The following is a 27790-nucleotide window of genomic DNA, read 5'->3' as shown; positions in this document are numbered from 1 at the left end:
TAATTTTTTAAATAATGATAATATAATAATAATAATAATAAACAGTTAAAATTAAAAAAAAAATATTATTATTATTATCCAAAACCCCATGGAGTCAAAAACTCATCTAGGAGGTCCTTTTATGAAACACACAGCTCATCATACCATGCTTTAAAAACACTCAATTTCTCTGCAGACACCACATTCCCAGGCAAGCCATTCCAGTCATTCACAACTCTGCATAAAAAAAACTTGCCTCTTCACACCCTCCTTATACAGCTTCCAAGGATGACTTCTGGTTCTCCCCTGATCTCCTATTATTTTCTGTAGAACCTCTCCAGCATTGATCCTATAACAACCCCTTAATAACTTGCAGGCCTCTATCATATCTCCCCTCCTCCTCCTCCTGTCCACCAGACTCTGCAAGTTGTATCTTCTCAATATTTCCTCATACTCAACATTCCAGAGGTTAGAAACTACCTTAGTCAGTCGCCTTTTGACCCTTTCCAACATCTCTTCATCCATCTGAAAATCCGGTGAACAAATCTGGGCACAATAGTTTATGTGTGGCCTAATCAAAGCCTTATACAATGGAACAAGAATCTTCCTACTTCTACAAGTCAGTGTCCTCTACATTATTACTAGAAGCATTTGTGTTGTCTTCACAATGTGTCCCCTAAATTTCAGATCCTTATCAACTATCACCCCCAAATCTCTTATTTCCTCTACCTCCAACAATATATCCTCACTAAGCATAAATTCTGCATCCCATTTTTGTTTTCCAAATTTTAAAACCTTACATTTTGTAACATTGAACTTACATCCCCATTCTCAAGCCCAATCACTCAATTTATTCGAGTCTTCTTGTAAGGCCACAACATCTTCTCTACTCTTCATGGTTAGTCCCAACTTTCAACATCTGCAAAGAACTGAATATCTCCATCCAAATAATCACCAATATCATTGATGGACAAATATAACAAATATAATTAAAATAACATATATAAATTTATTTTACACAATTAAGAATGACAATTCCCAAACTTTAAGGATAGTAAGAACGTCATTATGGTTCTTTACCATATTGACGTTCTGGTATTAATAATGATAATATTTTAAACATGGTTCCTTTCTCTCTGAATAAATTTTTTATTTATAATTTGACTTAATTTGTACATTTTTTCATTACTTTAACACAAATTATTACTTTAACACATATTATTTTTGTGTAATTTTTAATTTTGTTTTTAAAGAATTTTTTATTTACCAACAATAATAGGTTCTGGTTATGTGAGAAGTGAATCAGTGGCAGCAGTTTTGCTTCAAAAGGTTAGTGATGCAAGGAGAATTTATGCAAGTATTGTTCATGCAAAATCCAACACGGATGGATTTAAAGAACAAGGTAATAGAACAGTTTATATTCATTCATTTTTTTAATGGAGATAGTAAGTTTATCTTTATGTTCTCATGTGGAGGTAGATATTTATGCTAATAACACAATCCTGTCTTCTTTCTTTTAAGGTTACAACAAGTGCCAATCAGTTAACTTCAATCCCATAAATTGTATTAAAAAAAAGAAAACAATAGAATTAATAAAGTCAGTGATCATGTGGCCAGAGGAAATAATTAAAAAGCTATTACTGCATTATGCCCATGCTCCCAGAATTTATGGGCCTAGAATACACAAAACAAGCACCACTATGACCAATAGTTGAATGAATCAACAGCCCAAATTATCACTTAGCCAAGAAACTAGTACACTCAAGGAATTGGTAGGCCATTCCCTCTCCTACATAAAAAATACACAATAATCTCTCTCTCTCTCTCTCTAGTATCTTTACCACAAATCCAGATATACAGATTAGCCTGTAATTTTTAGCCACAGCCTTATCGCCACCTTTATGCAGCATAAGTTTTAGCTTCTTTCCACTCTCTTGGAACCTGTGCTATTGTAAGATTCTTATTAACCCTCCTACCAGCCAATGTGAATGAAATAGCCAGAACACCCCAGCATTTTTCATGGATCAAAATTCATCAACATTCTACCTTTTATCAAGTATTTACCCATCTCTGCCGTTAATCCCTTAACTGCAATTTTAGAGCCATTAGCAGATTAACTGTGGTGGAGTGACTTTTGTGTGTCACTTGTCTTTACATGTACTGTGTACTTGGAATTTTCTTTACTATACTAGATTATTTGATTTTTTTTTTTTGTAGGATGCATCAAGCATCAAACTGTAGGCCTATCTGTGTGTAAGGTGTTGTAGTTAAGTTGTTGGAGAAGCTTGTGAGAACTAGGATCCAGAATTCGGTTGACAACAATGGTATTAACTTTGATGGACAGCATGGATTTGCTAAAGAGAGGTCATGCTTTAGTAATCTACTTATTTATTACAATAAGGTGACTGCCTCCTTGGACAGAGGAGAAGGATACACAGTAATATACTTAGATTTTGCAAAGGCTTTTGATAGATTACCGCATGATAAGTTGATAGTCAAACTAGAGCAGATGGGGTTGGATATTAGAATGGTGCGTTGGATTGGAGACTGGCTATCTGATAGGTATCAACAAGTTGTGTATGAGGGTGCAATATCCAGGAAAAGGAAAGTTACTAGTGGTGTGCTTCGGAGGTCTGTTTTAGGGTCATTGCTGTTTAACTTGTATAGTAATGATATAGGTGAAGATTGCAGATCATGCAAAGTTGGTACAAACCATGAAGAGTAGAGAAGATGTTGTGGCCTTACAAGAAAACTTGAATAAATTGAGTGTTGAAAGTTTATTTTTCACTTGGTTAGAGTATAATAAAATTAGTTTAATCCTTTATCCAAGTGTGAGCAAACATAGTTTGCGCCTGAAAGTATCTTCAGGACTGGGGTAAGGTGGTAAAACACCAGGGCAACTCGTTGCAAAGGTGGAGCAAGCTACCAACACTCCTATCTCAGTATCTCCTATAATGCAAAACACATCTCCCTGTGGATATGTCTAATGTTATGCATTAAGGGAAGGGCCTTAAGGGAATGGGTAGTGGCATTAGACATATCTGCAAGGAGATGTGTTTTGCATTATAGGAGATACTGAGATAGGAGTGTTGGTAGCTTGCTCCACCTTTGCAACCAGTTGTCCTAGTGTTGTACCACCTTACCCCAGTCCTGAAGATACTTTCAGGCGCAAACTTTGCTTGCTCACACTTGGATAAACGATTAAACTAATTTCATTATAAAATAAATTGAGTGATTGGGCACTGTAACGGGTATGTGAGTTCAATGTTTGCAAAATGTAAGGTTTTAAAATTTGGAAAACAAAGATGGGATGAAGAATTTATGGTTGGTGAGGATATATTGTTGGAAGTGGAGGAAATAAAAGATATGGGGTGATACTGGGTAAGGATCTGAAATATAGGGTACACATAGCCAAAATTGTGAAGACAACACAAAGGCTTCTGGAAATGATGCAGAGGACACTGACTTGTAGAAGTAAGGAGATTCTTGAAATAAAGGATTAACACTTGGATAAAGGATTAAACTAAATTTATTATAGTCTAACCAAGTGAAAAATAAACTTTCAACGTCTTTCTCTAAATCCAGAGTAATTTAATAAAAAGGGGGCACACCGTTTGGCAACTCCTATAGGTAGAGATGACCTTGCTAATGCTTCTGCCTGGTATCTCCACTCGGGTCTGGCTCCCACTGAAAAGACCTCAATAAAGGTCAAAACTAGTCTAGGTGGTAGCCCTCCCCTTAATGCATAACATTAGACATATCCGCAAGGAGATGTGTTTTGCATTATGGGAGATACTGAGATAGGAGAGATAGTAGCTTGCTCCTCCTTTGCAAGGAGTCACCCTGGTGTTGCACCACCTTACCCTAGTTCTGAAGATACTTTCAGGTACAAACTTTGTTTGCTTACACTTGGATAAAGGATTAAACTGAATTTATTATATTCTAACCAAGTGAAAAATAAACTTTCAACATCTTTCTCTAAATCCAGAGTAATTTATTAAAAAGGTGGCACACCATTTGGCAACTCCTATAGGTAGAGATGACTTTGCTAATGTTTCTGGCTTGGGAGCCAGGCCCAAGTGGAGATACAAGTCAATAAAGGTTGAAACTTGTCTGGGTAATGGCCCTTCCCTTAATGCATAATATTAGACATATCTGCAAGGAGATGTGTTTTGCATTATGGAAGATACTGAGATAGGAGTAATAGTAGCTTGTTCCATCTTTGCAAGGAGTCGCCCTGGTGTTGCACCACCTTACCCCAGTCCTGAAGATACTTTCAGGTGCAAACTTTGTTTGCTCACACTTGGTTAAGGATTAAACTAAATTTATTATATAGGGAGATTCTTGTTCTGTTGTGTAAAGCTTTGGTTAGACCACACATGGACTATTGTGCCCAGATTTGATCACCTGGTTATTATTATTACCCTAGACCCCATGGAGTCAAAGATTCAGCTGGGAGGTTCTTTTATCATAAACACAGCTCATCATTCTGTGATTTAAACACACTCAAATTCTCTGCAGACACCACGCTCTCAGGTAAGGACAAAGAGATGTTGGAAAGGGTCCAAAGGCGACTGACTGAGGTAGTTTCTAACCTCTGGAATGTCGAGTATGAGGAATGATTGAGAAGATGTAATTTGCAGAGTCTGGTGGACAGGAGAAAGAGGGGAGATATCATAGAGACCTAAAGTTAGTAAGGGGTTGTTATAGGATCAATGCTGGAGAAGTTATTATTATTATTATAGCATCAGCCTGGCCAAAAATTATTGCGATCACTGAGACGTGGTTGACAGAAGGGGATATAAAAACAGAAATAGAAGTCGCTGGGTATAGGATTTTTCGTCAGGATAGGAGGGGAAAGCGTGGTGGTGGGGTGCTGCTTATGATAAGTGATGACCTATGTCCTCTAAGAGTGGAGAATTTGGAAGGAAGTGAGACAAATGATTTTGAGAGCGTATGGTGTGAGGTAGAGGTAGGCAAGACAGGATATTTAGTGGGGTGTTGCTACAGACCCAGGAGCACAGAGGATGGGGACCAGGAGATGTTTAGACAGCTAAGTTTGGCAAGTGCAAGAAGAATGATTGTTATGGGAGATTTTAACTTCAGTAGTATAAATTGGAGAGAGGAAGATGCATGTAACAATAGGGGAATGGAATTTCTAGAATTCTTGAGGGACAAATGTCTTAGGCAACATGTAACAGAGGGAACAAGAGGTTCAAAAATTTTGGATTTGGTTATAGCATCAGAAGAGTCGATAATAACTGAGTTGACGTCTCTCCCACCAGTTGCAGAAAGTGACCATATGGTGTTGACATGGAAAATGAATAGACATGCAGGAATATCAAAGAGACGGGAACTTATGTGGAATTATAAGGCAGGTGATTATAATAGTCTTAGACATCAACTTTGGGAAGTTTCATGGAGGGAGGAATTGGACGGCCGGGATATCACCAGTGCGTGGGAAATTGTGAAAGAATATTTGTTATCAGCAATGGTAAGTTGTATACCACGAGTGAAGAAGAGGGCGCAATTTGGAGTAAAGTGGATGACAAACAATATTAAACAGGAACTGCATGCGAAAAAGAGGCTATGGAAGAGATATAAGGAGACAGGTGAAGAGAGGATGGGTGAAGAATATAAGTCACAGGCCAGAAGAGTGACTCGTGTGGTAAGGAAAGCGAAACTGGAATATGAGAGGAGATTGGCCCTAAGATCCAAAGAAAATCCTAGGGAATTTTTTAGCTATGTGGCCAGTAGGAGGAGAAATGACTGTGGAAGAATGATATTGTGGGATAAAAATGGGAATAGAGTGAGTGATGCAGAGGACATAGTGGAATTGTTCAATGAACACTTTATTGGAGTATTTCATCCTAGAGGAGTCAGTTTTAATGCTAGAGGGATAGGACTGGTACGAGGTCTGGAGGTACAGGAGGAGAGTGTGTTTCAGATACTGAGTACTCTGGATGTCAGTAAAGCTGTGGGACTGGATGGTATTTCGCCACGAGTTTTGAGAGAATGTGCTAGCGAATTGACAATACCTTTAACGTGGCTTTACAATGAAAGTCTGGCTTTGGCAAAGGTTCCCAGGGAATGGAAGGAAGGTAAGATAGTGCCATTGAATAAGGGTGGTAACAGACTGGAAGTGTCTAATTATAGGCCAGTCTGTGTGTCATCAGTAGTTGTTAAGATCTTGGAGAAAGTAGTGAGGGACCGTGTACAGCATTGGGCAGATGAGGTTAATGTTATCTGTGAGAATCAACATGGATTTGTGAAAGGACGCTCTTGTTTTAGCAATATGCTAGCCTTTTATAATAAAGTTACAAGAGCATTAGATGAGGGAAAGGCATATACTGCAATTTTCTTAGACTTGGCGAAGGCATTTGACAGGGTGCCACATGATAAGCTGATATTTAAGTTGCAGCACATGGGTCTGGATGTCAGATTGGTCAACTGGATTCAGGATTGGCTGTCTGATAGGTATCAGAGAGTTGTGTATGGTGGAGCAGTTTCCAGGAGGCAGAGGGTTACAAGTGGGGTCCCACAGGGCTCAGTACTAGGACCTATATTATTTAACTTTTATATCAATGACATAGCCAGTGGATTGCAGGGGGATATTCAGTTGTTTGCGGATGATGCGAAGCTGGAAAGGATTATTAGTAATAGTGCAGATGTGATAGCCCTGCAAGAGGATTTAAATAAGCTAGATAGATGGGCAAATGAATGGGGGTTTCAATTTAATGGTGCAAAATGTAAGGTCTTGAAGTTTGTGAAACATCGATGGGATGCTGCATATTCTATGGGAGGAGTTATACTGGAGGAAGTAGGGGAGACAAGAGATCATGGGTTGATGATTGATAGAAACCTGAAGTTTAAGGGACATATTGCAAAGGTGGTGAAGGTAACACAGAGGATTTCTGCTATTATGAGAAGGACGCTGACCTGCAGAGATAAGAGGGTTATCATTCCGTTGTATAAGTCTCTGATCAGACCACACTTGGACTATTGTTCTCAGATTTGGTCCCCAGGATTTGAAGGGGATAAATTAACTGTGGAAAGGATACAAAGACGGATGACAAAGATGGTTTCAGGACTGTACAAGGATAGTTATGAGGATCGGCTGAGAGAATGTGGACTGCAGAGTTTGGTGGATAGAAGAAGGAGAGGTGATATGATTGAGACTTTTAAACTGTTGGGAGGTGGTTATTACAGGGTTGACACTGGGGAGTTCTTTCGTTTGGTTGATCAGCGGGAAGGAGTGATGACAAGAGGCCATCCCTGGAAGTTACGAAAGGAAACTGTGAGCAAGAGGGTAAGGAGTGGTTTCTTTGTGTGGAGGGTGGTTGAGCCGTGGAATGCATTGCCTGATGGAGTGGTGGGAGCGAGAACGGTCAGTGACTTTAAAGAGTGGTATGATAAACTTTGTGTTTCTCAGGGGGGGACCTCCTCTCGATGAGTCTTGACAGACTTTATGTCTTAGGAAGGACCTCCCTCGATGAGTCTTTTGACTCCTTTGAGGCCTGAATAATAATAACAATAATAATAATAATTATTATTATTGTTGTTACCCCAAGACCTCATGGAGTCAAAGACTCATCTGGGAGGTCCTTTTATCTCACACACATCTCATCATACCGTGTCTTAAACACATTGAAACTCCTTGCAGACACCACACTCTCAGGCAAGGCATTCCAATCATTCACAACTCTGCATGAAAAAAATCCTGCCTCTCACTCCCCTACTCACACCCTCTTTATACAGTTTCCAGGGATGACCTCTGGTTCTCCACTGATCTCCCACTATTCTCTGTAGAACTTCTCCACCATTGATCCTATAACAACCCCTTACCAACGTGGTCTCTATCATATCTCCCCTCTTCTTCCTCTCCACCAGACTCTGCAATTTACATCTTTTCAATCTTTCCTCATATTGAACATTCAAGAGGTGAGAAACTACCTTAGTCAGTCGCCTTTGGACCCTTTCCAACATCTCTTCATCCTTCTGAAAACCCGGTGACCAAATCTGGAAGTTCTACAGAAAATAGTTGGAGATCATCCCTGGAAACTGTATAAAGAGAGTGTGAGTAGGGGAGTTAGAAGCAGGTTTTTTTCATGCAGAGTTGTGAATGATTGGAATGCTTTACCTGAGCGTGTGGTGTCTGCAGAGAATTTGAGTGTGTTTAAAGCACAGTATGATGAGCTGTGTTTATGATAAAAGTACCTTCCAGATGAGTCTTTGACTCCATGAGGTGTAGGGTAATAATAATAGTAACTCTGCATCATCTGCAAACAGAGGCCTATTTACACCCATCCCAGTATCGTTAACATACAAATTGGACACCAATGCTCCCAAAACTGACCCTTGTGGTATACCACTAGTGACCTTCCTCTTTCAGGATATGGAATCCCCCCCCCTTATACAACTTTCTGATATGAGTTACTGCGTTAATATAAATATCATGTATTTGTATATATTTTAAAGCTTCAAGTATTTTACACAGATATATTGAGTTGAAAGCTTTTTTATAGTCTATGAAAGCCAAAGAAATTGGTATATTATATTCTTTTGTTTTTTTCCATTACTTTTAAGGCTTGAGTGATCTAAAGTTGAGAAGGATATTCTGAAATCTGCCCGTTCTTTTGATTGATGAAAATTTAATATATTATTCTTCCATCTATAATTTTTGTGATCATCTTATAAAGGACTAGTAGAAAGGTTATAGGTCTGTAATTTCTTATGTCAGTTTTATCACCTTTCTTATATAGAAGAATGTGTTTCCAGTTTTCTAAGTTTTATGGGTTCTTCCTATTCTTAAACACTTAGTATACAATTCTGTTGGTTTTATTGGAAAAGATCTCCTCCATTTTTTAACATTTCTATTAGTCTTCCATCAAGTCCAGTTGCATTTCCATTTTTCATTTTTGTAAATGCTTGTTTTACTTCATCATCTTTGACCGTATGTTGATTATATTTTTCAGTATCCATTTTTCTATTGTTGTTCTTGGTTACTATCCCTTTATTGGTATATAATTCTTGATAAAATTTAGCTATAGTCTTCAAAATGTTTGTTCTGTTGTATTCAGTATTCCATTTTCATCTTTTACACCTGTCGTATAAAGATTATTTGCATTATCAAGAAATTTTCTTTATACTGTTGTTATTTTCTATTACTGTTCAACAGCAGTTAGCTAATGAAGCTAAAAAGAATCCTAGGGAGTTCTTTCGATATGTAGCCAGCAAAAGAAAGAATGATTATGGAAGAATGACATTGATTGGAGGAAATGGTATAAAGACAGCTGTTGCAGAATGTGTGGTGGAGATACTTAATAAGCAGTTCATAAAGATCTTTCAATCTTGTGAATGTGACTTCATGGAGAGATTAAGAGCAGTTGATGATGGGGAGGAGAGACTGACTGTAAGTGAGCAAGAGGTGTTTGGGGAGTTGAGTAAACTAGATGTAAATAAGGCTGTGGGACTTGATAATATATCACCGTGTATTCTGAAGGAATGTGCCAGAGAGTTGACACCTACCTTGACATATTTTTTTAATACGAGTCTTGCACTTGGTCAAGTCCCTAAAGAGTGGAAGGAGGGCAAGATTGTGCCACTTCATAAAGGAGGTGATCGAACTCAAGCATCAAACTATAGGCCTATCTGTGTGTCAGGTGTTGTGGTTAAGTTGTTGGAGAGGCTTGTGAGAACTAGGATCCAGAGTTGGGTTGACAACAATGGTATAATCTTTGATGGACAGCATGGATTTGCTAAAGGGAGGTCGTGTTTTAGTAATCTACTTACTTATTACAATAAAGTGACTGCTTCCTTGGACAAAGGAGAAGGATACACAGTAATATACTTGGATTTTGCAAAAGCTTTTGATATAGTACCTCATGATAAGTTGACAGTCAAACTAGAGCAGATGGGGTTGGATATTAGATTAGTGCATTGGATTGGAGACTGGCTATCTGATAGGTATCAACAAGTTGTGCATGGGGGTGCAATCCAGGAAAAGGAAAGTGACTAGTGGAGTGCCTCAGGGATCTGTTTTAGGGCCATTACTATTTAACTTGTATATTAATGATATTGGCGAAGATTTGGATGGAGATATTCAGTTGTTTGCAAATGATGCAAAGTTGGGACGAACCATAAAGAGTAGTGAAGATGTTGTGACCTTGCAAGAAGACTTGAATAAATTGAGTGCTTGGGCAAGCAAATGGGGATGTGAGTTCAATGTTGCAAAATGTAAGGTTTTAAAATTTGGAAAACAAAGATGGGATGCAGAATTTATGCTTGGTGAGAATATATTGTTGGAAGTAGAGGAAATAAGAGATCTGGAAGTGATAGTGGATAAGGATCTAAAATTTAGGGGACACATCGCCAAAATTGTGAAGACAACACAAAGACTTCTGGGAATGATGAGGAGGACACTGACGTGTAGAAATAGGGAGATTCTTGTTCCATTGTATAAGGCTTTGATTAGGCCACACATGGACTATTGTGCCCAGATTTGGTCACCTGGTTTTCAGAAGGATGAAGAGATGTTGGAAAGGGTCCAAAGGCGACTGACTAAGGTAGTTTCTGACCTCTGGAATGTCGAGGATGAGGAAAGATTGAAAAGATGTAATTTGCAGAGTCTAGTGGAGAGAAGGAAGAGGGGAAATATGATAGAGACCTACAAGTTGGTAAGGGGTTGTTATAGGATCAATGGTGGAGAAGTTCTACAGAGAATAGTGGGAGATCAGGGGAGAACCAGAGGTCATCCCTGGAAACTGTATAAAGAGGGTGTGAGTAGGGGAGTGAGAGGCAGGTTTTTTTCGTGCAGAGTTGTGAATGATTGGAATGCCTTGCCTGAGAGTGTGGTGTCTGCAAGGAGTTTGAATGTGTTTAAGACCCGGTATGATGAGATGTGTGTGAAATAAAAGGACCTCCTAGATGAGTCTTTGACTCCATGAGGTCTTGTTTAATAATAATAATAATAATAATAATGTCTTATATCCTCTCTTTTCTTTGTCCTCATTGTTTTGCAGAGTTCACTATATTCTATTTAAAAGAAACACACGTATTAACCACAGTGAAAATTATTTAATTGTAAATATTTCATCCTAAGTATCTTAGGACATCATCAGTACAGTAGTTTAAAACAATAATAGGAATAACATACAGTTAGGACGCATGATTACAATAGAATCTCATTAAACGTGCATAACGTGTTACAGAAGTAAAAAAAAAAAAAAAAAAAAAATTATTTAACACAATTTTGTATGACAGTTTCCCATACTTTAGGAATAGTAAGAACGTCGTCACGGTTTAAGTTTGGTCTGTGTAGTAGTGCTTCAGAACTTTCTTTGTATAAATGTTCATGTTTATATAAAGATCTATATAAAAGTTTAGACTTTTCCCAATGGATCCTATGGTTTGGATTTTCAATTCTGTGTTGAGAGAGGCCGGATTTCTGCAGTTTAAAAAGACAAATGTGATCTTGATGTTCTGAGATGCATTTCTCAACAGACCTACCTGTCTGTCCAAAGTAATACAATTTGTGTGAGCATCGAATCTCATAAACGCCAGGCAACATCAAAGGATTTTTAAACCAGGAATTAGAGGTAATCAAAAATACAGCCATCCTAAATGGATGTAATCCTAAAACAACTCAAAAAATCATCAGTCACTTCTCCACACATCAAACCAGACAGGAAGAAGTCCATAGGATTCCTACCTTATGTCAAAGGCATCTCCGAACGTCTTTCTAAAATTATGAAGAAATACAATTTTGCAACTACTTACAAACCTTTCAACCAAATTTACAACTTGTTACCTTCTCCTAAGGACAAACTCTCACCTTTGATGTTGCCAGACGTTTATAAGATTCCATGCTCATGCAAATTGTCTTACTTTGGACAGACAGGTAGGTCAGTTCAGAAACGCATCTTGGAACATCAAGACCACATTCGTCTTTTTAAACCGCAGAAATCCAGCCTCTCTCAACATGGAATTGAAAATCCAAACCATAGGATCCATTGGGAAAAGTCTAAACTTTTATATAGATCTTTATATAAACATGAACGTTCTAATTATATCAAGAGCCAAAGGCTTCAATTTGGCGACATGAACTTATTTAAGTTAAGGGATGTTACATCCCTTAAACAATATTGGATGTAATATCCCTTAACTTAAATATGAACGTTTATACAAAGAAAGTTTTGAAGCCTTACTACACAGACCAAACTTAAACCACAACGACGTTCTTACTATTCCTAAAGTATGGGAAATTGTCATACAAAATTGTGTTAAATAATTAATTAATTTTTTTCTTTTTGTGTTTTTTACTTCTGTAACACGTTCTGCATGTTTAATGAGATTCTATTGTAATCACGTGCCCTAACTGTATGTTATTCCTATTATTGTTTTAAACTACTGTACTGATGATGTCCTAAGATACTTAGGATGAAATATTTACAATTAAATAATATTTACTGTGGTTAATACATGTGTTTCTTTTAATTATGATCACACCACAGGTTTCATTATTTAAAAAAGAATATTCTATGTTTCTTATACTATGTGCATCTTACTTCATGTTTTCTTTTTTCTGTTAGGCCTTTAGTTTCCTTTTTTTAATTTGTCTATTTTTGCTCTTTATCCTCAGATTAAATTTCAACATTCTTTATAATAATAAATAAATAATAATAATAATAAATTTATTATGCTTTTTGTTAGGATGCTGTTGAAATTTTCAATATTTGAAATTGGGTCAATTTTTTTAATGTGCTTTTCTAAATTGACTTGAAAGGTCTTCTTTTTCATTTGAAATATTCCTAAGATGTTTCTTGTTTTCTTTTTTTTTATATAAATTTTGGTCTTTCCATTCTTAGGTTTATCACTTATTTTGCTTCAAATTAATCTATGATCTTTGATTAATCTTACTTTATTTATAATATAGCATTTAGATTATATTATATTATGTTATATTATATTGCCATTTTTAATATAGTATAATATTGAAATTTATAATATAATATAGCTATGATAACAGAAACAAAAAAATAAATTAAAGGGAACAAAAAATATAGATGGCTTTACTATGCTACATAGTGGAGTGGATCAACATATCACAACTTCTAGTGGTGTGGCAATTTTAATTTGATAATAAATGGAAAAATATAATAAAATAAAATAATAAATGGAAAATGCAATAAAAGAAAAACAAATGGCATACAAATCACTCCATCAAAACATACCAAGGAAACAGAAGAAATATACAAAAGCAGAGTGGTTAGTTTTTCGTATCCAAAATAGAATACGAAAGTACAATTTTGTAAATGATCGAATTAAAAAAAAAAGTTTTTTATTTTTATTATTCAGGTCCATGGAGTCAAAAGACTCATTGTGGGAGGTCCTTCCTAAGAAACACAAAGTCTATTAAGACTAATCGAGGGGAGGTATCTTCCTAAGAAACACAAGGTCTATCATACCACTCCTTAAACTCATTGACCGTTCTCGCTCTCACCACTCCATCAGGCAATGCATTCCATGGCTCAACCACCCTCCATGCATTGAAACCACTCTGCACCCTCCTGCTTACAGCTTCCTTTCGTAACTTCCAGGGATGGCCTCTTGTCATCACTCCCTCCCGCTGTTCAACCAAGCAAAAGAACTCCCCAGTGTCAACCCTGTAATAACCACCTCCCAACAGTTTAAAAGTCTCAATCATATCACCTCTCTTCCTTCTATCCACCAAACTCTGCAGTCCACATTCCCTCAGCCGATCCTCATAACTATCATTGTACAGTCCTGAAACCATCTTTGTTATCCGTCTTTGTACCATTTCCACAGTTAATTTATCCCCTTCAAATCCTGGGGACCAAATCTGAGAAAAATAGTCCAAGTGTGGTCTGATCAGGGTCTTATACAACTAAATGATAACTCTTTTATCTCTGCAGGTCAGCATCCTTCTCATTATTGCAGCAATCCTCTGTGTTACCTTCATCACCTTTGCAATATGTCCCCTAAATTTCAGGTTTCTATCAATCATCAACCCCAGATCTTTTTTCTCCCCTCCTTCCTCCAGTTTAACTCCTCCCATAGAGTATGCAGTATCCCATTGATGTTTCCCAAACCTAAAGACCTTACATTTTGCTGCATTAAACCGACACACCCTGATTCATTTGCCCATCTATCTAGCTTATTCAAATCCTTTTGCAGAACTGCTGCATCTGCACTATTACTAATAATCATTCCCTGCTTCACATCATCCACAAACAACTGAATATCCCCTTGCAATCCACTGACAATGTCATTGATATAAAGGTTAAACAATATAGGTTTCAGTACTGAACCCTGTGGGACCCCACTAACCCTCTGCTTCCTTGAAACTGCCCCACCATACACAACTCTCTGATACCTATCGGACAGCCAATCCTGAATCCAGATGACCAATCTGACATCCAGACCCATGTGCTGCAACTTAAATATCAGCTTATCATGTGGCTTCCTGTCAAATGCCTTCACTAAGTCTAAGAAAATGGCAGTATATGCCTTTCCCTCATCTAATGCTCTTGTAACATTATTATAAAAGGCTAGCATATTGCTAAAACAAGAGCGCCCCTTCAAATCTATGTTGACTCTCACAGATAACATTACCCTCATCTGCCCAATACCCAATACTGTCCTTCACTACTTTCTCCAAGATCTTACTAACTACTGATGACACACAAACTGGCCTATAATTTGACACTTCCAGTCTGCTACGGTCCTTATGCAATGGCACTATCTTACCTTCGTTCCATTCCATCGATACCTTTCCTGCAGCCAGACTTTCTAAAAGCCAGGTCAAAGGCTCTGTCAGTTCCCTCTGGCAATTCTGGGAATTATAACAATTAAATTAACTTCTGCATTCTTCAGAAGCATATGCCCTTGAAGAAGGCAGGAAAGAGGGTTCTGAACAGTTTTATGAGGAATTACAAAAACATTTAAATAAATGTAACAAAAATGACTACATATTAATAGCAGTAGATCTTAATGCCAGAGTTGGAAATAATGCAATCCTAAATATCTTTGGAAAATATGGGAAATTTGCATGAATAACAATGGCCAAGAATAAAGATAATCCATAAAGCAGCCTCTGAAGTCCTTGGAAAGAAAATAAAATATTAAAAAGACAAAATTAAAAATCTGGAACACAGATATAGAAAATGCAATAAAAGAAAAACAAATGGTATACAAATCACTCCTTCAAAAAATACATACGAAGGACACAGAAGAAATATACCAAAGCAAAGTGGTTAGCATGTCCTCTCTCCAGCCAAAAGGCTGCAGGTTCGAATCCTGCTGTGGGCATTGATGTTTGTGATAGTCTGTAAAAATACTAGTGGTGTTGATGTGCAGTAGATAGCATTGGTATAGTTGTGGTTCATAGTAATTGGTGGATTGAATGATAGACAGAGGGTTCTAGAGGAAGTGTCCTCTCTCGATGAATCTCTGGACTCCCTGAAGGTAATAATAATAATAATAATAATAATAATAATAATAATAATAATAAAACATACTACAGAAAGCTCACCACAATGCTTTGGATAGATTTATTAATAAAATAGAAGAAGACATACATGGAAGACAAGATATAGCCTAAGAGCCTCAGTAGTGCAATTAGAAAAATGATGGTACATTGCACCCTTTGATTGGAAAAGACCTAAGTTCAATTCTTGTTGTGACAAGAGGAATCTTTATAGGGATTTTTTTCAACTGATAAAGTGAGTTAGCCAATCTCATATGGTAGTAGCAGTGTTTTTTCTCCTGTAAACCCAGGTTTTTCACCCTGCATATAGACAAATCGGCCTTGAGAACACACACAATTTACTGACAAAAATACTAGTAGTGATGGTGGTAAGCAGTAGATGGCATTGGTATAGCTGATGATGGTAGTTGCAGTTGGTGGATTTTAGTGGCAGAGATGGAGAGTTGTACAGCAGGTGCTCTCATTCGATGAGTCATTGGATTCCTTGGAGTATCACATAATAATAAAAATATTAAGAAAATCAAACAACGGAGAAAGAGATACAGCACAAATCAATATAATACAAGAGCAACAATGGATAGAACATTATAAGAATTTATGGAACCAAATTTTATAACAGAAAATAATAATGAAGAAATTAATACTGATATAGAACCAACAAAACTGGAAGCACTAAAAGAAGAAATAAAGATATCAAAAAATAGAAACTGAACCGTATTATGTGGCACTTAAATACAGAGATTTGAAAATATGGCAGAGAATATTTACATCGCAGACTTTTAACATGTTTTACATCACAGACTTATGTCATGTACGAGTACTATATATGATTTAGCTGTTAATATCTATTATCAATTTCTTTGGGTGTCTCCAGGTCCATTTATGAATGAATGAATGAATGGAATACATTACGGATAAACTTTGTTAAGTGTGAAGAATGTGTTGAGCTTAAGTCAGTAAATAATATATATGTTACTAGTTAAGTGAGACATATGTATGTATGTATGTATGTATGTGTATATATATATATATATATATATATATATATGCAAATTCATTTTTACTCGGTTGGAATATTATGATAAAGCTTTAGTGACTGTTACCGAGAGATAAAAATATTACAAGATATATTTAAAGCGTGTTTTAAACACACTACTGTCTTTTTATACTTGTTCTGTTATTACAATTTTAAGTCTCTGTAATTTTTTTATATATTTCTTTGATTGTGATACCTGAGGATGTTAATCTATTCAACGAAACTAGTAAACTAGTAGTATCTTTTTAAATATATCTTGTCATATTTTTATCTCTCGGTAACAGTCATTAAAGCTTTATCATATATATATATATATATAAATTACTTGGTAACCCTAATACATTACCCAAGTTAAAAAACTTATTTACATATATATATATATGTATATATATGTGTGTGTATGTATGTATGCATGTATTTTTTTGTAATAGGAGTCACCTATCCTAGTAGTGATATGCAGGCAAAATTACTCAAAGAACTATATGAGGAAGCCAAAGTTGATCCGAAAGATGTATTTTTTGTTGAAGCACATGGCACAGGAACAAAAGTTGGTGATCCTCAGGAAACCAAGGCAATTACTAATATTTTCTGCAAAAATAGACAGGGTCCTTTACTCATTGGATCTGTGAAGAGCAATATGGGACATTCTGAAGCAACTGCAGGTATTTATAAATACTACTAAGAAATTTTGATTATCTTATAATATATACAAATAAAGCTTGTTATACCATTTCCACTTCAGCACATTATTTATTTTACCTGTAATCTTTGTTGAAAAAAGCAGTATAAATTGGGGAGAGCTATAAGGGAATGGAATTTCTAGAATTCTTCAGGGAAAAATATCTTAGGCAACATGTAATAGAGGGAACAAAAGTTTAAGAGTTTTGGATTTGCTCATAGCATCAGAAATGTTGATAATAACTGAGATGACATCTCTCCTACCAGTTGGAGAGAATGACCATGTGGTTTTGACTTGGAAGATGAATAGACATGCAGGAGAATCAAAGAGATGGGAACGTATGTGGAATTATAAGGTAGGTGATTACAATAGTCTAAGAAGTCAACTTGGGGAATTTTCATGGAGGGAGGAATTGGAAGGCAGGGATAACATTAGTGTGTGGGAAATTGTGAAGGAATATTTGTTAGCAGCAATAGTAAGCTGTATTCCACAAGTGAAGAAGAGGACACAATTTGGTGTAAAGTGGATGACAAACAATATTAAACAGGAGCTGCATGTGAAAAAAGAGGCTATGGAAGAGATATAAGGAAACAGGTGAAGAGCAGATGCATGAAGAATATAAGACTCAGACCAAGAGAGTGACTAGTATGGTAAGGAAGGTGAAACTGGAATATTAGAAGAAATGTTCAATAAGATCCAAAGAAAATCCTTGGAAATTTTTTAGCTATGTGGCGAATAGGAGGAGAAATGATTGTGGAAGAATGACATTGTGGGATAAAAATGGGAATAGAGTGACTGATGCAGAGGACATAGTGGAATTGTTCAATGAACAGTTTATTGGTGTATTTCATTCTGGAGGAATAAATTTTAATACTAGAAGGGATAGGGCAGATTCGAGGCTTAGAGGTGCAGAAGGAGAACTTGTTCAAATACTGAGCACTCTGGATGTCAATAAAGCTGTGGGACCGGATTGTATTTCAACACGAGTTTTGAGAGAATGTGCTAAGGAACCCCTTACCAACTTGTAGGTCTCTATCATATCTCCCCTCTTCCTCCTCTAAACCAGACTCTGCAAATTACATCTCAATCTTTCCTCATACTCAACATTCCAGAGGTCAGAAACTATCTTAGTCAGTCGCCTTTTGACCCTTTCCAACATCTCTTCATCCATCTGAAAATCCGGACAAATCTGGGCACAATAGTTTATGTGTGGCCTAATCAAAGCCTTATACAATGGAACAAGAATCCCTCTACTTCTACATGTCAGTGTCCTCAGCACCATTCCCAGAAGTCTTTGTATTGTCTTCACAATTTTGGCGATGTGTCCCATAAATTTTAGATCCTTATTCACTATCACCCCCAGATCTCTTATTTCCTCTACCTCCAACAATAAATAATCACCAAGCATAAATTCTGCATCCCATCTTTGTTTTCCAAATTTTAAAACCTTACATTTTACAACATTGAACTCACATCTCCATTTGCTTGCCTAATCACTCAATTTATTCAAGTCTTCTTGCAAGGCCACAACATCTTCACTACTCTTTATGGTTCGCCCCAACTTTGCATCATCTGCAAACAAATGAATATCTCCATCCAAATCTTCGCCAATATCATTAATATACAAGTTAAATAGTAAGGGCCCTAAAACAGACCCCCTGAGGCACTCCACTAGTGACTTTTCTTTTTCTGGATATCACATCCCCATACACAACTTGTTGATACCTATCAAATAGCCAGTCTCCAATCCAATGCACTAATCTAATATCCAACCCCATCTGCTCTAGTTTGACTGTCAGCTTATCATGAGGTACTCTATCAAAAGCTTTTGTGAAATCCAAGTATATTACTGTGTATCCTTCTCCTCTGTCCAAGGAAGCAGTCAGTTTATTGTAATAAGTAAGTAGATTACTAAAACATGACCTCCCTTTAGCAAATCCATGCTGTCCATCAAAGATTATACCATTGTTGTCAACCCAACTCTGGATCCTAGTTCTCACAAGCTTCTCCAACAACTTAACCTCAGCACCTGACACACAGATAGGCCTATAGTTTGATTCTCAAGTTCGATCACCTCCTTTATGAAGTGGCACAATCTTGCCCTCCTTCCACTCTTTAGGAACTTAACCAAGTGCAAGACTTGTATTAAAAAAATATGTCGAGGCAGGTGTCAACTCTCTGGCATATTCCTTCAGAATATGCGGTGATATATTATCAAGTCTCACAGCCTTATTTACATCTAGTTTACTCAACTCCCAAAAAACACCCCTTGCTCACCTGCAGTCAGTCTCTCTTCCCCATCATCAACTGCTCTCAATCTCTCCATGAAGTCACATTCAGAAGGTTGAAAGATCTTTATGAACTACTCATTAAGTATCTCCACCACACATTCTGTAACAGCTGTCTTTATACCATTTCCTCCAATCAATGATGTCATCCTTCCATAATCATTTTTTCTTTTGCTGGCTACATATCGAAAAAAGTCCCTAGGATTCTTTTTGGCTTCATTAGCTAACTGCTGTTCATACCTCTCTTTAGCTACTCTCACCAACCAAATCACCCTCCTTGCCTGGCGTTTGTAGACCTCATGAAATTGGTTACTTCCACTTCTCTTATGCTGCTTCCACAATGTCCGTTTTCTCTGCATCGCATGCTTAATCTCTTTATTCATCCATCTCAAACCTATCTTATTTAACCTTCTCACCCTTGGAATATGTTTAGATATTGCATCTACTAGATGCAACATCTAGTAGATGCAGATAGTTTTTGAAAATCCCTCAAGCTTCATTGATCTCTTTGACAGCTACTCTTCATTCCATGCTACACCTGCAAGCTGTCGTCTGAGCTCTTCCTATTCACCCCCGTTATAGTTTCACATATACCCTTTTCTCACAGGGGTCCTTGCACTGCTGGCAACGACCCAGATAATCGCCTCATGGTGTCTTTCACCATTGGTGAATGATTTGACACCTCATTTATAATTACATCCTCTGATGAGATGACCAAATCCAAGACCCTTAATCCTCGTGTGCCCTCTGTTACATACTGTCTGTGGTAGTTATCCCTCAAATACTCAAGAAACTCATTTTCTTTATTTCCAGTTGCTATCTCTTCATTCCAGTCTATATTGCCATAATTAAAATCACCCATAATGATCACCCTTTTCTTATTTGCTTGGCTAATTTGACTATACATTTCACTATCACCACTATCCACATTACCAGGCCTATAACAACATCCCATCAAGTATTTGATTCTATTCACCTCTATCTCACACCATACTGCCTGAAAACCACTGGCCCTATTTCCCTCTTGCATCTCTACCTTGTATGGACATAATTCTTTCTCTATCATCAATAGCACTCTCCCTCCCTTTTTACCCCTTCTATCCTCACGAAACATATCATACCCTTCCATCTCTATTCCTGTCAGGCTGTCGTCTTCATCTAACCATGTCTCACTTATTCCAGCAATTTTGGGGTGAACAGACTCAATTAATGCAACCATTTCATTTGCCTTGTTTCTTACACTTCTAGCATTTGTATACAAACACAACAGCTCATTTCTGGATCTACAGCTAGTTCAACTGATACCACTCACTCGATGTGATCTCTCCATGCTGAACTGGGACCATTTCCCTTTCTGCTTCTTCATTTTAGAACCCTTTTTAATTCCATCTGTTTCTCCTGATCTCTGGTCATCCCATTTCTTTCCTGCCTACACATGCTCTCACGTCCTCTTGGAGCATCCTCCTTTCTCATGCTGTGTACCCCTGTCCACCCTGAGCTTCCCCGTTTCCCTGCTCCTCTTGCACACCCATTATCTCATTTTCTGTACTCATACCACTCACTTCCCCATTCATATCCACTTCTTCAATCTCTCCTGTCTTACTCTCCTGCTCTTCCACATCACTCCCCTCTCGATGTGATTCATTCTCTCTATTCACTTCTCTACCTTTCAGCAGCAGTCTCTCCAAGCGACTCACACCATAACCACTCAAATGTAGTCCATCACTCCCATACAGCTCACTTCATCCCTCAAACTCATTCCACACATTAACAAGCTGTACTCCCATCTCCTCACACATTTCAGCCAGAATATCATTGATAATCCTTGCTCTCCACCTATTTTCACCACAGTCATATCTAGGCAACACACTGACTACCCTTTCTGTCACACTATTCTCTTTTATCTTTCCAAGCAGCCTCCTGATATTCATTCTGACATTCTCTCTCAAATCATTTGTACCAATTAATACTATTAACTCTTTTGCTTACTCCTGCCTCATATCCAACTCCTCAATCACTCTACTCATTTTACCACCTAGAAAACATACCTTGTGCATTTTATCGTCTAGCACACCATTAATAATGGAGTCGCCATACAATGCCACTCGCTCATCTTTCATTAACTCTTTCATGCCTTCATGATTTATTTTAATAGTTTTGATCTGAATTCTCTTAATTTCATTCCGCATCCATTTCATTTCTTGCCTCATCCAATCCAATTCACTTTCCGAATCCCTCGACACATTCTCTCTATCATTAAATCTTTCTAAATTTCTAACTCTCGACCCCCTCTTCTCACTTTCCCTGTTATTCATCCTTCTTTGTTTCCGTACTTTCGGACTAACATGCAACTTTCGCTATCATTCTTCTCACTTTTACTCTCATTCATCATTCTTTGTTTCAGTAGTTTCAGTCCAACATGCATCCAACTTTCGCTATCATTCTTCTCACTTTTACTCTCATTCATCATTCTTTGTTTCAGTAGTTTCAGTCCAACATGCATCCAAATTTCACTATCATTCTTCTCACTTTTACTCTCATTCATCATTCTTTGTTTCGTTACTTTCAGTCCAACATGCATCCAACTTTCGCCATCAGTCATTCTTTTTTAGCTATCATTTATCTTTCGATTTTTTTCACTTGCGATTTCTGTGTCACGCCATTTCTAGTTTCATTCGTTCTCTCAATTTCGTTTCTTTCTGCCACTCTTGCCTCGCTTTCATCCCTTTTAACATACGTTGCAGTTTTCAAATCGCTCTTTTTCTTTTCTTCCTGATTTTTTTACAAATCTCTCTCTCACCATCCTGCTCTTTCAAATGTGCACTCGCGACTGTCATCAATTTCATATTTGCATTCATCAGTTGCTCATTTAGTTCACACTTCGCACACACACACACACCTTTCTTCCATCCACACTAAACATCCACAAATCATTTATGTAATCGAAAGAATACATATAACAGACCTCACACTTAACGAAATGACTGAAATTTAAATTAAAATCATGGGATGACAATGCCGCCGCCATGTTTTTTTCTCCCTGCAAGGTTACTAGGTCTAATAATAACGATTTCGTAATTAAGTTTAGGCAAGAAAAATCCCCCACGCTAATAATACTGGAGGAAGTACGTTAGGCAAGAGATCTGGGGGTTGATGATTGTTAGAAACCTGAAATTCAAGGGACATATTGCAAAGGTGGTGAAGGTAACACAGAGAATTGCTGCAATAATGAGAAGGATGCTGACCTGCAGAGATAAAAGAGTTATCGTTCCATTGTATAAGACCCTGATCAGATCACACTTAGACTATTGTTCTCAGATTTGGTCCCCAGGATTTGAAGGAGATAAATTAACTGTGGAAAGGGTACAGAGCAGATAACAAAGACAGTTTCAGGACTGTACAATGTTAGTTATGAGGATCAGCTGAGGGAATGTGGACTGCAGAATTTGGTGGATAGAAGAAAGAGAGGTGATATAATTGAAACTGTTGAGAGGTGGTTACAGGCTTCCAGATTTAACCTGCCATCTTTCCTAAAAACTGTTACTGATTAGCTGAAATATTTTACTTGTTCTATTAGATCTTCATTCTGAATGCGGCTGAAGTTTTCTATGCTCCTACGTATTTTCATAATTTTGGTCTTTATTATTACTATTAACATCTGACCTCCATTGAGTTAGAGAAAAGCAAAAATTAGCAGATCAGAGCAAGAAGAATCCTAGGGAGCGTTTTCAATATGTGGCAAGTAGAAAGAATAATAATAATGGAAGATGATGTTAATGGATGAAAATGGTTGATTAGTGACTGCTTCAGAGGACATAGTTGAGTTATTTGGTAAACAAATCATCAGGGTGTTTCATCTTTGTTTATGTGAAATCATGAGAAGCTCAAATGTAGAGGACATAGAAGATTTACTTGTGAGTAAGTAAGAGGTATATCAGGAGTTAAGGCAACTTGATGATGATATCTTTCCAGGTATCTTAAGAGGATGTTCCTGGTAGTTAGGATTACCCAAGGAGGGGAAGGAAATAAAAGTTGTTCCATTTCACAAAGGTGATGATAAAGCGAATGCTTCAAATTATATTCCTATCTGTAAATATGGAGTATTAGTTAAGGTGTTGGAGAGATTGATGAGAGCTAACCGAAGTGGATTGCTAAGAGCAGTATTCTCAGCGGTCAGCAGATGAATGTATAGTATTATATAAATCGATTTTGCAAAGGCTTTTGATAGATTGTCGAACCACACCTGTTTGGTTAGGTAATGCTGTCAGATAAGTATTAAAAAAATTATGTAATAGTATATTGAAGATATTGGGATGAGTTTAGTGAATGAGTACAACTAGCAGTTCACAGTTGCAAAGTTTATGGAAATATGGAAAGCAATAGTGTGGTGCAAATATACACTTAGTGGGGAAAGTTTGAAGGTTGTTGAGGAGAAAAATTCGAAATTGGTACCAATTATAATAAATCTGAGAATTACTTAAAAAATTATCAACTGCCTCAAAATGATATATTAGATTGAAATCATTTATATGAGGAATTTATCAAAATGATCAAATATGCAGACAGCAAATAGCAATATCACAAAAGAGTTAAAAAGGATGTTCACACAGGCTGGATAATAGATGAACTAAAAAACATGATAAGGACAAAACAAAAGCTCTATTATAGGAAGAATATGACAGGGACAAAAGAAAAGCTCTGTTGTAAGAAGAAACCCGACAATTTAATGTTTGAACATGACTATAAAAATTTTGCTAAACACTTAAAGAAAAAAATAAATGAAACAAAGAATATTATCTCTTAATTAAATTTCTTTCTTGTAAAGATTGGGGATTGGTTAACATGATAATTGGCAATATGAAGCAGAAAACACGCAAATTCTTAGAGGGCAATGTCGCTGTTGTACTTAACAAAATGAACAACCACTTTAGAAACTATGGTGGTTGTGACTTTGATAAAGTACATGAGTTACCTTCTGTGGATTGCGAATTCCATGTATCGACATGCAGTAATTGAAGATGAGGTAAAGAGTGTAGTAATCAGATTAAAAACAGGGAAAATATGGGATATGACCATATGAATGTTAAAAAACTAAATATTATCATTAAACATAAGTTAAAGTTCTTTTCAAATACCATTAACCTCTCTACTGGCCAGCCATGATGCATGAAATAGTGAGAATAAATTGCACTTCTTACCATTTTATTCAATAGGTGTTATGGAATCGTATCCAGATTTTGCAGGATGTCTATAGACTGGTTGGGATGTTAATAAATCTTTTGAGCACAGGAAATTTATAGAACACTTAAAGATTACTTCAGCTATATTATTATTATTATTATTATTGTTCGCCAGTTAGCCTAGTGGCTATGCGCTATGAAACCATATGCCTGGGAAGGAAGTATTTGGGCTTGATTCCTTGCCGACTTGAGGAGCTTAAGGATCTTTCTCAGTCACGACCAAGTTAACCAGTCTTAGGCATGGACAGCAGAGTTTTTCTCCCCAGTTTATCTGGGGTTTTTCCTCCCACAAGCAGGCTAACCGGCTCCGTGAACACACGCAGCTGCAGCCATAGAATATGCTGCGAGGCATAGGACTAGTCATCTTATCCTTGAGATGGTTATGACTTAGAAGGGCTTAAGATAGCTTTGTAACAGATCAATAGGCCTAACACGTAGAAGGGAGAAGAAGGAGATTATTATTATTATTACACCCTCCATGGAGTCGGAAGACTCATCGTGGGAGATTCATTCAAATGACAACATATTTATTGTATAGAATCTAAATCCTTAACACTCCTTGAATTAACGATCATAAGGTTGTTGGTATTAGTGAAACATGGCTGACAGAAGATGATAAAGCTAGTGGGATTGAATGCGACGGGTATAGCGTGTTCAGGAGTGATGACGGGGAGAATAAAAAGGGGGGGGGGGAGAAGTGTTATCGTTGATAGCTGATGAGTTGCAGCCAAGAAGTATAGAAGTTGAAGTGAGATAGAGTCTAGCAGAACAAAATATACAATTGGGTGCTGCTATAGACCAGGTGATGGAATAGATGGTGGAGACAGTATGCACAGGCAAATAAAAGAAATGAGTGGAAGGAAGGTAATTATTATGGGTGATTTCAATTATGGTAACATTAACTGGAAGGAGGAGAGAACACATGGGAGGAAGGAATTGGATTTTATGCGGTTATTAAGGGACAACTATCTGCGACAGCATATAGTGGAAAATACGGGCGCAGAGAGTGCTTAACCTAGTAATTGCATTTGAGAATGTGGCTGTCACAAACATGACCATGTTGCCACCAACTGGTGAGAGTGATCAAGGTCATGACTTGAGAGGTGGATAAAGGTGTGGAATTTACAATTAAGACAGGGTACATGTGGAATTACCAGGCTGGTAAGTCTGACAAGCCTAGGAGTGTGCTTGGATCAGTGTCATGGCATGTAAAACTGCAAGGGCTGGATGTTGATAGTGCATGAGAGGTGGTGAAGAAGTATTTGCAGGAGGCAATGGTTGACTGTATACCAAGAGTCCAAATAATAAATCAAGTAGGGGTTAAATGGATGAATAACACTATTAAGCTTGAGCTACAAAAAAAGAAACAATTGTGGAGGGAATTTAAGAGCTTTATACTGTTCCTGCACCAGCAGGTGCAGAAACAGTATAAAGCTCAGGCCAGGAAGGTAACAAGGGTGGTAAGAAAAGAAAAGCAGATTATGAAAGAAAATTGGCCATGCAGGTTAAAGAGAATCCCAAACAATTTTTTCAATATGTTGCAAGTAAAAGGAAAAATGTTCTTGGCAGAATGATTTTAAAAAATGCTGAGGGTAGGGAGGTAACCGAATCAGTCGATATAGTGGAATTACTGAGCTAGCACTTTGCAAGAATATATCATCCAGGTGGTGACATTGCAGGAACAGAAGAACCTATACTGGAATAGCTTATACTGGAATTGTGATGAATGAAGTAGAGGTAAATAGTCTATTACAGAACCTCAATATCAATACATCTGTTCGATTGGATGGTATACCAGCTCGTGTTGTACGTGAAGCGGCATATGAATTGTCAGTGCCCTTGACCATTTTGTTTAATTTGAGCCTCGGGTCTAGGCCAGTCCCAAGGGGGTGGAAAGAGGGGAAAATAGTTCTGCTGCATAAAGGTGGTTCCACGGCTGCTGTTGAAAATTAGTGGCCACTCAGCATAACAGGAATCGTTATCAAGGTTTTGGAGAAAATAGTCAAGAGGAAAATACAAGCTTGGATAGATGAAAATGGGACACTGTATCGGGGACAGCATGGTTTTGTGAAGGGTAGGTCATGCCTCAGTAACTTGCTCATGTATTAATACAGTGATGGCTGAACTGGATAAGGGTAATTATTATTATTATTATTATTATTATTCAGGCCTCCATGGAGTCAAAAGACTCATCGAGGGAGGTCCTTCCTAAGACATAAAGTCTGTCAAGACTCATCGAGGGGAGGTCCCCCCCCCCCCTGAGAAACACAAAGTCTATCATACCACTCTTTAAACTCATTGACCGTTCTCCCTCCCACCACTCCATCAGGCAATGCATTCCACTGCTCAACCACCCTCCACACAAAGAAACCACTCCTTATCCTCTTGCTCACAGTTTCCTTTCGTAACTTCCAGGGATGGCCTCTTGTCATCACTCCTTCCCACTGTTCAACCAAGTGAAAGAACTCCCCAGTGTCAACCCTGTAACCACCTCTCAACAGTTTAAAAGTCTCAATCATATCACCTCTCATTCTATCCACCAAACTTTGCAGTCCACATTCTCTCAGCCAATCCTCATAACTATCCTTATACAGTCCTGAAACCATCTTTGTCATCCGTCTTTGTATCCTTTCCACAGTTAATTTACCCCCTTCAAATCCTGGAGACCAGATCTGAGAACAATAGTCCAAGTGTGATCTGATCAGAGACTTATACAACGGAATGATAACCCTCTTATCTCTGCAGGTCAGTGTCCTTCTCATAATAGCAGCCATCCTCTGTGTTACCTTCACCACCTTTGCAATATGTCTCCTAAACTTCATGTTTCTATCAATCATCAACCCCAGATCTCTTGTCTCCCCTACTTCCTCCAGTATAACTCCTCCCATAGAATATGCAGCATCCCATGGATGTTTCACAAACTTCAAGACCTTACATTTTGCACCATTAAATTGAAACCCCCATTCATTTGCCCATCTATATAGCTTATTTAAATCCTCTTGCAGGGCTACTACATCTGCACTATTACTAATAATCCTTCCCAGCTTCGCATCATCTGCA

General features: G+C 37.5%; 1 protein-coding gene across 1 annotated transcript in view; it reads left to right on the top strand.

Moving 5' to 3' along the window:
- FASN1 (Fatty acid synthase 1) overlaps positions 1 to 27790 on the top strand; it is a 666286-nt gene that overhangs the window by 131360 nt on the left and 507136 nt on the right. Inside the window, exons 6-7 of the mRNA XM_090415364.1 lie at positions 1259 to 1381; positions 16955 to 17185. Of these exons, the coding sequence (XP_090271490.1) occupies positions 1259 to 1381; positions 16955 to 17185 (354 nt within the window). The remainder of the gene's footprint in view (positions 1 to 1258; positions 1382 to 16954; positions 17186 to 27790) is intronic.

Source organism: Typopeltis vanoorti, chromosome 3, assembly GCF_054136105.1.
Source record: "Typopeltis vanoorti isolate ZY-2024b chromosome 3, IOZ_Tvanoo_1.0, whole genome shotgun sequence".
In the NCBI taxonomy this organism is placed as follows: domain Eukaryota; kingdom Metazoa; phylum Arthropoda; class Arachnida; order Uropygi; family Thelyphonidae; genus Typopeltis; species Typopeltis vanoorti.
This window is presented reverse-complemented; position numbering and strand designations above follow the sequence as displayed.